We start from the raw sequence: 13,707 nt of genomic DNA on the forward strand, positions 1-13,707 counted from the left end.
ACATATATATATAAAGTATATATATATATATTATATATATTATATGAAAATTATATTTATAGTTAAAGTCTGGTTCTGTAGTATATAATAATATGTAAAAGATTTAGTTAAAATATAATTTGTTTTAACAACAGTTTCCGCAGACGAACAAACCAAGCCCTGTTAAGACTTTTTTAGACGTGGTGACGATCATCGGCTGTAGCACATCTATAATCTGTCTTATTATTACATTGGTTACCATTCTGAGTGCAAAGTAAGTATGAATCACTTATCAGTAAATGATGATGATGATAATGACGATGATGATGCTGCTAATTATGATAATAGTAAATAGTACAATAAAAATGTGTTGTTGCCTAGATTTTCAATATTTTGGATCGGTCGGCCTTGGGCAACTGAACATTTGCTTTCGGCATAATGAAAACGATAATAATAACAATAAGACAGTTTGTAAAGCGCAAATAAACAAGATTTCTAAGCGATAAAGATAACGGGAACGATATCGATAAAAATAACTATAATAATAATAAAAAAATACTTGACAGGCTTGGCCCTAATTGATAATAATGAAACATAATTATGATCATATCCATAAGGATTATAACAATAATAATAATAATAATAATAATAATAATAATAATAATAATAATAATAATAATGATAATAATAATATTTTTTCTCGTTTTATCCAACAGAAACATCAGAAGTCGTCAACCACAAAAGATAATGATCAATTTGTGTATATCACTGTTATGCTTGTACATCTTGTTCATATTGGGCGTGGACCATGCTAAGCCTGGAAACAGTGGGTGTACAGCCGTAGCGGTTCTTGTGCATTACTTCCTTTTAACATCGGCATCGTGGACGTTAGTGGAGGCCATCAATATGTATTTCTTATTTATTAAAGTCTTCAATCTGCCCGGCAGGAAGTTCATATGGATAGCTGCATGCCTGGCCTGGGGTAAGTTTTAGTCCTATTGTGTGGCAAAAATGTGAAGTGTTTGGCCTCTGTGCTATATAAAATGGGCATTTCCTCCCTCTTCACAGCGAGGTGAAGAGTGAGGGCTCAAGGATTAGGCGAGGAGGCATTAGCTGGCAAAATAAGGAGATATGTGGTTTTTAAAATACTTGGCGTAATTTCTTTGCTTCAAAAATACCACTTATTCAAATAGTACAGCTCTATTTGAATTGTTTAGTCTGTGAGGTTGTTAAGTACAGTTTCCCGAAAATACGCAAATACAACAGTCATTATTAAAAAAAATATTTATGTATTACTGTACCAAAAGATAAATTTAACGGTAGCACATTACTTGTTATATAAAGAGTTTCACAAATTTAGCACTAGAGATTTAAGGAAAGAAAAAAACAGATGGCAAAAGCAAAAACGAGGATTGAATAAAGATTAATTTAATTGGTGATGGTGTATAATTTGTATGGCAGGTTATTTTTTTTTAATCATAAAGGGTATTTACTTAAATCTCATTATTCAAATAATATACAATTATTTAATTTCGTTATAAAATATGGAATTGTTGAATTGTTTTCGTTTTGTTTGTTTTTATATTTTGGTACAGTAAATCATTTGGGCAACGACTATATGCACTACGTTCAGTGGGATTCATAGTATGCCGGTGTCTTTCTGACCGAGGACACTCTGACCGAAATTTAGAGTAAATTGCTCTCTCTTTCAGAAGGCTGACAATGTCTAATTTTTTCAAAGCAGTTGTAAAGTTTGCGAAATTTTGGCAAAGGCATTCAAATTTGATTACAATTATATCTCTGATAATTACCACGCCACATATTCTAGAGCAGCGTTTTATGGATTTTCTATAACTGTACATTATTATTAAAATACTTATCGTAATTATTGTTTTTGATAAAATTTTTCTTATCCATGATCAAGTAAACAAGTTGGTGCTTTTTTGTTGAAAAATATGCCTAATAATATTTGTATCGCCATTCAAAACACCATTAGAAATAATATTTGTATCATTAATAATTTAATATTTTTATAATAGGTGCGCCGTTGTTATTGGTTATTGTGTTGTCAATAGCATCATCAGATTTATACATCAACGAAACGTAGTAAGTATTATTTTCGGTACACATAAACTATAGATCGCTTTAGGTATAAACAATGTGTTTGTATTACTGCAGTGTTGTTTATAATAAGGCCTACTCTTTATTTACTCACTCTCACTCCTAACTTACCTCCAGACTTATCTCACCAGCCTACACATTATATATTTATAAATAAGTATAATGGTTGATAATGATAATGATGGAGATGGTGTTAGTACTGATGATGACGTCAGTTTTATGATGAAAATTTGTATAATATGAAAGTACTTTTTTGTAAGGATGGGGTCGAGAAAAAGAAGAACGATGGTTATGTAAAATTGAATGATTTCAATATTATTATTTTCAGCTGCTACATTAACAGTTCCAAAGGGAAACTTCTCTTGGCTTTTGTGATTTTACCATTCAGTGTAATCATCTTCTGCAACATCGTCATCTTTGTAATGGTCATCAGGAAGCTATTTCTACAGGAATCAGTTCCAGGAAAGATTGCCGCCAAATCTGGGAATGATAAAAAGAAGCGCGTTCTAAACGCTATAGCTATTTCAAGCCTGCTAGGCCTTACATGGATTTTTGGATTCTTGGCGTTTGAACACGCAGCACAGCTACCGTTTCTGGTTCTTTTCTGTGTCTTCAACTCGTTCCAAGGAGCTGCTATTTTCTATTTATTCTGCTTCAGACAAAAGGAATGTAAAGATATCTGGCGCTCGTGGTTTAGAGGATTGACAAATAAAATGTCAAATACTCTGCGAAGAATGTCAGTACAGGACACTTCATTGTTCACCGTTACTGATTTATCAAGCTCGCAAAAAGCAGAAACTCCAGCAAGCATTTCGCTTTCAGTGATTCACACTTAAAATAATACAATGTCCAGAATAATTCAGTAACATTGTAGATTAGGCCTTTACAAAACTTTTCACAGATTGTTTACAACGTTGTTGCTTGTTATTCTTTGTAGTTTAAATTATCATTTGCTTCTAAACAGAACAAGTACCCGAAATTTACGGCACAAAAAACTATAACGATTGATCTAGAAAAACTACATAAGGTTTTCTGGTCTCAGGATTTCTTTCTGACAGAAATTCTAAGAAAATATTTTGTTTAAATGGTAATGCAGTTATATTTACATAGTGCCTTATACCAAAACGATCACAACGCGCTTGAGGTGTGGACGAGCTCTTACAGTAACTTGCTTCTCTGCTAAGGGTCTCTTCGTGTCTGAGTTTCTGAAGTCAAATGACGAGGTCAAGTCTAGACACATTGTTACTCATACTGGTGTACCTCAAGTTATATACATCTGACTTTTAATGTACTCACACAGATGTTCCAGTAGAGTTTGCTGATGATACTGCATTACTTGGTCTTATTAAGAAAGATGATGACAGCCATCATATGGCTGAAATTACTTCTTTTAAGTACTGTGATGACAATTATCTCATACTTAATATGAAAACCAAAGAAATTGTTATTGACTTTTGTAAAAATATAACAAATATTGATAATGTTGTTATTAATTATATGTGTTGAAAAAGTGTCTACTTATAAATATCCTGGGGTCGTCTTCGATGACAAACTCAAATGGGAAGATCAGATTGATAAATTGATGAAAAAACTTAACTCTCGTACGGTATGTATTGCCTTCGTAAAATGAAAGAGTTTAACGCTAGAAGTGATATTAGCATTAAGCCTATGTTCTATCAGTGATTTGCGGTGTCTTGGCTTATTGTTTAACATCCTGGGGAGGTAATGCTTCGAAGAAAGAAATTGGGAGGATTGATCGGTTAACAAAGAAAACCGGAAAAAAATACTGATACGTGTCTAGATTATCTTGACTCATAAAGACTTGAAGATGTTATTCACATCCATACTAGATGATGAAACTGACCCACTTCATGAGAAGTTGATTAGTTCTATCATACCTAGAAGTGGTAGGATGCGTTTGCCCAACGTTCGCACAAGTCGTCATCTTCACTCCTTTTTCCCTATTGGCATTAAACACTTTAATACGAACTATTGTAGATACGATCTATACTGAGCGTTCGATATGAATGGGATCTATACTTAATATTCAGTATAGATCCTATGCTTAATATTCGGTATGGATATGATCGATACTGTATATTAAGCGTTGATAGAAATGGCAATAAGAATTGTAGTAATAATAATAATAATAATAATAATAATAATAATAATAATAATAATAATAAAAATATGCAGCTTTCCATTACTTATTTAAGTAATGTATACTGTAGTGTTGTATCATATTTTATTCTGAATGTATTTTTAAGGTCTTTCCATTCTTTTTTGTGTTCGATTTTTGATGTTTTAGTATTTCAACGTTTTTTGTATCTGATGTTTTGAATTAGTGTGATGTACTTTTTGTATTTATATTTGAATGTAATTTTATATGCAAGGTTTTAAGTTTTATCGAGCATTCAATTTCTTCATTTGGAGAAAATAAAGTTATTCTGATTCTGAGCTACCCGGTAAACCGGTACTTCTCGTCTGTCTACGACAGGGGCTGAATGGACTAGTACACCGGGGTAATAACCCCTACTCGTCTCGAAAGATGCACAGGACCAAAATTGTGTACACTGGGTGGGACTACGGTTTATAGTCCTTATTATCTGAGAAGTTGTTCACTGAAGTGCGAGTAGAGCTGATGACGTAGACTCGGTATAACAGTCACAGCCATCTTGTTTACGTAATAAAGACATCGTATAGCGCCACATATGAAAGGGGCTCAGTTGGAAAGTGAAATTAGGTTATAAGTACGTACATATGGTTCTACAAAATAAGCGTTTTTATCACCAAACTGTAACTTTATTGTAACGTTCTTATAACGTAATATTGTTAGCTGGGAATGTATATTGTTTACGTTTACATTGCCTTATAGTCTGTATATTAAAGCTTATTTTGCAAAATATAACATTAGAGTGTAACGCACGAAGCTGAAATTTAACGATTTCCAAGATGTACACCTCGTTCTGATTTACCAAGATATACAAAAGTAAAAGAAAGAAATATCTGGCACGGTATAGATAGGGCTATTTGGCCCCTTATAAACCCCTGTGTTTATTATTTTTTGAAGCTGAGTAGATTTAAAGCAGATCATCTTTTAAGAATTCAGTTTACTCATGGAGTAAACATTTTGTAGGCTCGATTGTGTCTAAGTAAATATTACATCATCTATAATTTTGATGTCGAAATTTGTAATTTCCCATAAGCACCCAAAACATTTGGGAGTCAAAATATAAGACTTATATTTAACTATTTAAAATGTATTATTAGGCATATTTTCTTATTTTGTCATGTGAATTGTGTATTTGTTAACAGCATTTCTTGGGGCTATACAGTTCTGTATGATTTGTAAAAGAATTTAATGTACATTATTGTTATTTTATATAGAAATAAACTCAACTGAAATTTGATAACTTATTTGATCATTTTAATGGACTTTCCACTAAGCCACCCACTTTAAATATTATTTCTAAGGTCCAGTGTAAACTTAAAAGCTGGAGCCCAGCAGATGATTAGCTCTAGCTTAAGTAGTTTCAACAATAACTGTTCAAATATGAATCAGTTTGTAAGTGGTATCGTGTTTGTAAAGTTTGTTGTCTATGAAGTGTATAAAGTTTGTTTTTGTTATCAACATCTTTGAGATCCTACACAGTAGCTGTCTCTTATACACATCTAGATTTGTATAAGAGACAGGCTTTCGGCATAATGAAAACGACCGGAAAAAAATACTGATACGTGTCTAGATTATCTTGACTCATAAAGACTTGAAGATGTTATTCACATCCATACTAGATGATGAAACTGACCCACTTCATGAGAAGTTGATTAGTTCTATCATACCTAGAAGTGGTAGGATGCGTTTGCCCAACGTTCGCACAAGTCGTCATCTTCACTCCTTTTTCCCTATTGGCATTAAACACTTTAATACGAACTATTGTAGATACGATCTATACTGAGCGTTCGATATGAATGGGATCTATACTTAATATTCAGTATAGATCCTATGCTTAATATTCGGTATGGATATGATCGATACTGTATATTAAGCGTTGATAGAAATGGCAATAAGAATTGTAGTAATAATAATAATAATAATAATAATAATAATAATAATAATAATAATAATAAAAATATGCAGCTTTCCATTACTTATTTAAGTAATGTATACTGTAGTGTTGTATCATATTTTATTCTGAATGTATTTTTAAGGTCTTTCCATTCTTTTTTGTGTTCGATTTTTGATGTTTTAGTATTTCAACGTTTTTTGTATCTGATGTTTTGAATTAGTGTGATGTACTTTTTGTATTTATATTTGAATGTAATTTTATATGCAAGGTTTTAAGTTTTATCGAGCATTCAATTTCTTCATTTGGAGAAAATAAAGTTATTCTGATTCTGAGCTACCCGGTAAACCGGTACTTCTCGTCTGTCTACGACAGGGGCTGAATGGATTAGTACACCGGGGTAATAACCCCTACTCGTCTCGAAAGATGCACAGAATCAAAATTGTGTACACTGGGTGGGACTACGTTTTATAGTCCTTATTATCTGAGAAAATGTTCACTGAAGTGCGAGTAGAGCTGATGGCGTAGACTCTGTATAACAGTCACAGCCATCTTGTTTACGTAATACAGACATCGTATAGCGCCACATATGAAAGGGGCTCAGTTGGAAAGTGAAATTAGGTTATAAGTACGTACATATGGTTCTACAAAATAAGCTTTTTTATCACCAAACTGTAACGTTATTGTAACGTTCTTATAACGTAATATTGTTAGTTGGGAATGTATATTGTTTACGTCTACATTGCCTTATAGTCTGTATATTAAAGCTTATTTTGCAAAATATTACATTACAGTGTAACGTACGAAGCTGAAATTTGTCGATTTCCAAGATGTACACCTCGTTCTGATTACCAAGATATACAAAAAAAAAAGAAAGAAATATCTGGCACGGTATAGATAGGGCTATTTGGCCCCTTATAAACCCTTGTGTTTATTATTTTTTGAAGCTGAGTAGATTTAAAGCAGATCATCTTTTAAGAATGCCCTTATTTTTCGTATTCAGTTTACTCATGGAGTAAACATTTTGTAGGCTCGATTGTGTCTAAGTAAATATTACATCATCTATAATTTTGATGTCGAAATTTGTAATTTCCCATAAGCACCCAAAACATTTGGGAGTCAAATATATTTAACTATTTAAAATGTATTATTAGGTATATTTTCTTATTTTGTCATGTGAATTTTGTATTTGTTAACAGCATTTCTTGGGGCTATACAGTTCTGTAGAATTTGTAAAAGAATTTAATGTACATTATTGTTATTTTATATAGAAATAAACTCAACTGAAATTTGATAACTTATTTGATCATTTTAATGGACTTTCCACTAAGCCACCCACTTTAAATATTATTACTAAGGTCCAGTGTAAACTTAAAAGCATAATATTTTTAATACTTGCGCGTATTGCTGGACCTTTTGTGTAACTATGGAAATGTCCCATAATACAAACTTCAATGTCTGTTCGTGTCTATTCATATTTGTTCTAGGTTCTAAAAGATTTTATCAAATCAATAAATATATGCCTATATATCAATATACATAGTTTTGTCAGACCTTCCAAAAACTGCTTATCCACTGCAACTTTCTGATCAAACTATAGTTTTTATCAAATGCTGGAGCCCAATATACAGATGATTAGCTCTAGCTTAAGTAGTTTCAACAATAACTGTTCAAATATGGATCAGTTTGTAAGTGGTATTGTGTTTGTAAAGTTTGTTGTCTATGAAGTGTATAAAGTTTGTTTTTGTTATCAACATCTTTGAGATCTTACACAGTAGGCCAATGCAAGGAAGTACTGAAATATAAATTGTAGATGTTGTTTTTATTTTTTTTAAATTAGATATCAGTGGCGGCTCTAGGATATAATTTATGGGAGGGGGGCTAAGATGTCTGACTGGGGGGGGGAGATAAGTATTTATGGGTGTAACTATAGCACGCAGTGTTATCTCAGTGCCGAAGGCCCGAGCCAGGGTGGGTATGGGAGGGGGAGTCCCCTTCTCCCAAAACTAGATTAAAAAAAAAAATGGGACTTGTAGATGGCCGGAAATGGCTGGGATGGGAAAACTAGGTCTATTTTTTTTTTGGTCCGACTGCCCGACGAGCTTTGGCCGATTTTGGGGTGGGGGCCTTGATTAGACCGATGGGGGCTTAAGCCCCCCACCTGCTAGCGCCGCCACTGTTAGACGTATAAGGTTAATTTTGTGTACTGTTTAGGCTTATTCGTTTTTTGTACTGCAACGTTTAAAGTAATGTTATGTTGTATACATTTCGTGTTATTACGAAGTAAGTGAAATGCTATAATATTACGCAATGTATTTTATGAAAGACATGTATACCATTATTGCAATAAAAACTTAATAAAACCACTGTTGCCTGTCTTTAATGAAGGTTGGAGTGCAGCCTCACTAAGGAAAAAAAAATTGCTGTGTTGCCCTTAAATGGAAAAAATCGAGATCATCGTTGAATTTTTTATTTGGCTTCGAAACGTAAAGCAACAAGTGTATCCTATCCACACGATGACGCACTGGCAGGTCGAGCAAAACCATACTATGGCTATGAACAATGTCCAAACAAGCGCCCTCTATGTAACACAATCGAATAAAAAATAAAAATATTACGTTCATGCTTGACCTTAAACCGTAAATGGAGCCTAAGTTTAGCTATGTACCGGCTTTAAAGCGATGGCTAGACCTAAGTCTGTTTTTATTTATTGTCCAATTATAGAGAAAATAGAAAATGTTCTATTTTCTCTATGGTCCAATATACCGTTATGTAATGAATACTATTGTTTATTCCAAGTAACCACTAGCTATACTGTAGTAAAGAATAGGCTAGGCCTAGATCTGGTCATGGCTTGACATCTCAGCGCGAGATTCAATGTTGCGTGCATAATTATCGTCGCACATTCGTTTCTCCAAATTATGGCTTATTTTACGCGTGCATCTATGGCCTGATTTTGACAAATATACATGTCTCTTTTAGATTTTATGTTCTTAATGTTAATTTTGGCAGTGGTATTTCTCGAATTTGTACTTGAACAAAATTAAAAAAGGGGAAAAAAAAAATACCGACCCGATTTATGGAACATTTCGTGGTCGTGGAGGGCAACACAACATATGTTTTTTTTTGGCCTAATTGCTGTGTATTTGCTGTGTATTACATTATAAATTTGTTTCAATCAATCAAAGTAACCTTTTCGTTAAACCCCGCCCTTTGTATTGTTGCTAAAAATGACCACAACATGATAGTGTTTGTGTAACTTAACTGTTTGTGGGACTCTAAATAACACATTCTGATTGGTCAGTTGTTAAGTTCGATTAACTCTCCAAAAGCTTCAAATGGGCTATTTTGCTGATTATGATGATCTCTGATTACTGTTACTCCTACCCTCAGATATTTAACTTTCATATCAAAAAGGAAATAAATTAAATAAAAATGCATTAAACAATGTGTGATAATTCATTGTTTTTATCATAATTTAGATAATATATCTTTATATTTTTGTGAAACGTTTCTTGCAATAACTATTTCTGGTGTTGGGAGGAAGTTTGTTAGCAAAATCAACAACTTGATTTGAATCAGGTATTATATGAATAATTAATATTGAATAAAATTTGTTTTGTTCGTTTACATATTCTAAAGTCACATGAAAAGACAAATCTAAATTTCTGGATGAGGTGAATATAATATCAGGTGCTGTTATAAATGAATATCTTTTTTATGAATGAATATATAATATTTATAATATCAACCTTAATTTAAAAAAAAAACAAAAGCGGTCTGGGCTCTTAAATGCGAAAAGGTAATTTAATTCTGAATTAAATATAAATCAAAGTAACAGCGCTCTCTCTATGTTGAATCGAATACTCTGGTACCACAACGTTATCACTTTATTATTATATCTCTGTTATCAACTATAGATTATTATGTGCGAAACTATTTACCATTACGCCGATACCTGTACTTTGACCGGCTGTGGTAATATATAAATCTTATATTCTATCGCATATATACTCATGTAACACCGCAGTATATGCACTGATTATATCAAATAAATGATGTATATTTTAAAGAAAGGGATTGTTTTATTACTGTGTCTCCTAGTGATCAATGCTGTTGCCAAAGGTAAACTCTTCAAATTTTCCTATTGCCAATAAAATGGCTCAGATTAACAATTAAATTAACTTTAATCTAAACTTAATGTATTCGATACGAGTATCTTAGTAATTGTTTGGTTGTCATAGAGAGACAACCGTAGACATGATTTTCAATAGTGGTGGTGGTGGAGGGGGGGGGGGTTCGTGAGCCTTAGACTGGAGAGTGTTGTCTGGGGACCTGGCGGAGTCCAGGGGCAGAACCCTGGTGAGGTCCGGGGTAAAAGCCTCCAAAAGCTCTAAAAAGGAAGCATTTTCAAAAACCTCTAATTCGTGAAAATTAATGTAGGCCTATGTCATGTTTTTAAAAAAAAAAAATAATAATTCGTGAAAATTCTATTTTGAATTTAGCAACCTGAAGGAGTAAAGTGTTAAGTCAATTTTTAGTCTACATTTATGACATTTTGTTTGTTCATAATGGATCAGTTTGCAATCACCGGAGCTTATAGATCTTCAACAGATTTCGTACCACAAAGCTATATATTAAACATGAAGAGAGGAGTTTATGTATGAATAATATAGAAAGCTCAAAAAAGTGTTTCTTAATAGTTATTTGAAAAGTGGAGTGAAGTTGCTGGCCTAATTCTAATCCAGGATGTTGGGTTCAATTCCTGACAGCAGGACTTTTCTCCACTTTAATAAGCACTTAGTTTATTAAGCATCGTCCATCCTGCAATTGGTGGATTACTTGCTGTTAGTTTGAAAGGCAAATGGGAAAAAACCCATGAAACAGCAAACAGCCATATAATGCAAAACGATTAAAAATTAAAACGGAACAGTAGAGAAAATCCTATCAGAATGACAAAATAAACTATATGTATATATATATATATATATATATTAATGCCTTTTCAACGAAAAAAAATATCTTCCAGCGGGACTCGAACCTGCAACTTCTCGTTACTTTTAGCATCATATATTATACCCTTACATCGATAACAAACTACTTGAATGAGCGTTTAAGTAAATAGGGAAAATATGAAAGGTAATCACGAACTCGTCTTTACCATAGACTAACATAAACTGGTAGGTTCTCCCACCAACGAGGAAATGCACTAAAAATGTGATACATTACTTATTATTTATTTAGTATTTGTGGGGCAGCGCTTAACAACCATGAAAACAAAAACGGACCTAGAACGTAATACCTAATATAACTCTATTTACAGTTTCAAATGACGAGAATTATCCTCAAAGCGAGTGTGGAGGAATTGTATGTGATCAATGTGTCTGTTATTTAATTTAATTATATTATTTATATTAAGGTCATACTTTTTGTAAAAGCATTTAGCCACAAATGATATAGCAAGGTATTTAAATCTGTTTTCGACACTAATTAAGCCCAGGATTGATTTGAAGACATCTTATGGAATAGAAACATTGGTTATAATCGTTTGCTTTTGGAAATCATAGTTTAGTTGTTTGTTTGCTTGTCTGCCTGTCAGCAGTATGACGCAAAACTAATGGATTAACCATAACATTTAGATTTAAAAAAGTGTGATTACATAGGAGCAGCGCATATTGGTGCAACAAAGGAGGTGTTTACTTTTTGAGGAGGTCTGGGGGTTATAACACAAGTGAAGTCCATGGGTGTATTATACCAGGTTGGGGTACAAGGTGCCGAAGCCCGAATGTTAGAGACAAATACTGTGCATAAGTGCACAATGAACGTACGATAATATATGAACGCTCGTGTGAAGTCCACTAATATATTATATAATGTATATTATTGTTGAATTATTATTTTAAACATAATGTTTATTAAAATATTATAGAATTGTTGGAAGCAGAAAAATGCGAAGTGCATCAAATTACCGCCGTCTCTCAAGACTTCAACTACAACTTTTCTACACATTTTCCTTTCTTTTCCAGCTTCTTCCAATCAATGAGGGTGAGTATGATTCAAGGAGGAGATAATTTCATTCTGCATATAAGAAATGTTGCGTAGCACTCTGCAAATGAAAATAGGACAGTGCTCAAGTAAATGAAGAAATGATGCAATCATAGTTTAAGCCTATAAGATTCAAATTCATATTCATCTTTATTCGTCATATATCAATTGTACATGAAATTACTTCCAGGGTAATATACACGTATCTCAAACAATATTAACAACAATAAAATTATAAAGTCATTTCTCACAGACAGACACTACCTAACAAATTCCTCATTATATAGCCTAATAGCACTAGGTAGGAATGAATTTCTGTGTCTGTCTGTTTTTACTCTAAATTGAATTATTTTGCCTGATCTACTGAATGTTATACCACTGTTTAGAGGATGTGTTGCATCATTAACTATTCCTCGGGGTTTGTTTACCATGGCAACATTACATAATTGAATCCTATCCTTAACATCTATACCAATTGTCTTACTAGCAACTCGTGTAATCCTGGTAAGTTTGCCAAGATTTTTCTTGGTCAGTCCGGTCATTCACACTATTATTACAAAAAGTAAGCACTGATTGTATAACACTTTGATAAAAAAGATATGAGTCATTTTACCACCAATAAAATAACTAAGTTTCTTTAGAAAGAACAGGCGTTGATTTGCCTTTACATACAGTTTACTTGAGTTGGGATTCCAACTTAGATTCTCATCTATCCAGACACCAAGATACTTAAACTTAAATAGGCCTATCCGTTAAATTTCTACATTATTAATCATAAGGCCCCATTCCCGGCAAAATGTCACTAAAAACTTACTTTTTTTTATAGAAAATATGCATTTGCATTACTCCAATTTTTATAAATCATGGAAAAATATTGGCATGACTTTTAGTTTTACGCAAAAGAATTAAAAAAATGAGAAATACAGACTATTTCTCATAAAATATTACCATTTTTTCGACGAATTCATCGTTACTAGGCAAATTCAGAGGTTGTAGATCGCATCCACTGGAATACTCTCGCTTTTATTTATACTTTATCTGTCTCTTATACACATCTAGATGTGTATAAGAGACAGGTGAACTATGCACTTTACAAAAAGAAATAATACAGGCCAACTGAGGAAAAAAAAAAAATAATAATAATAATAATAAAGTAATAAAAAAATAATAATACAAATAATAATAATAATATTAATAACAATAGAATAATAGTAATAATAATAATTTTAATAAATTTTAATAACATAATAACACACTTTGCCCCTATGCACTTTACACAGAAACAATAGAAGCCAACCGAGAAAATAATAATAATAATAATAATATATAAAATATTTATAATATTAATTAATAAATAATTAATAAATAAACAATATATGAAATGATAAATACCCATAAAGCTTGCCCAAAACTGTGTAATCATTTTGAGATCTGCCACTAAAATAATCAAGATCATCATCTTCTGTTGGCAGGGCATATGGACTGCTGTGCTTGGCTG

The 13,707-nt window shown here is 32.5% G+C and overlaps 2 protein-coding genes across 2 annotated transcripts in view; both read left to right on the forward strand.

The window, feature by feature from the left end:
• Positions 1-5,703, forward strand: part of LOC117123633 (hyalin-like) — a 27,259-nt gene extending 21,556 nt beyond the window's left edge. The window contains exons 24-27 of the mRNA XM_033269634.1: positions 135-253; positions 696-961; positions 2,019-2,085; positions 2,429-5,703. Of these exons, the coding sequence (XP_033125525.1) occupies positions 135-253; positions 696-961; positions 2,019-2,085; positions 2,429-2,936 (960 nt within the window). The 3' untranslated portion in view covers positions 2,937-5,703. The remainder of the gene's footprint in view (positions 1-134; positions 254-695; positions 962-2,018; positions 2,086-2,428) is intronic.
• A 4,427-nt stretch (positions 5,704-10,130) lies between these two features.
• Positions 10,131-13,707, forward strand: part of LOC117123671 — a 7,031-nt gene continuing 3,454 nt past the window's right edge. The window contains exons 1-2 of the mRNA XM_033269671.1: positions 10,131-10,289; positions 12,094-12,209. Of these exons, the coding sequence (XP_033125562.1) occupies positions 10,220-10,289; positions 12,094-12,209 (186 nt within the window). The 5' untranslated portion in view covers positions 10,131-10,219. The remainder of the gene's footprint in view (positions 10,290-12,093; positions 12,210-13,707) is intronic.

The sequence above is a fragment of the Anneissia japonica genome, unplaced genomic scaffold (assembly GCF_011630105.1).
Source record: "Anneissia japonica isolate Jap-2015-1 unplaced genomic scaffold, ASM1163010v1 scaffold287714_len2871179_cov188, whole genome shotgun sequence".
In the NCBI taxonomy this organism is placed as follows: Eukaryota; Metazoa; Echinodermata; class Crinoidea; order Comatulida; family Comatulidae; genus Anneissia; species Anneissia japonica.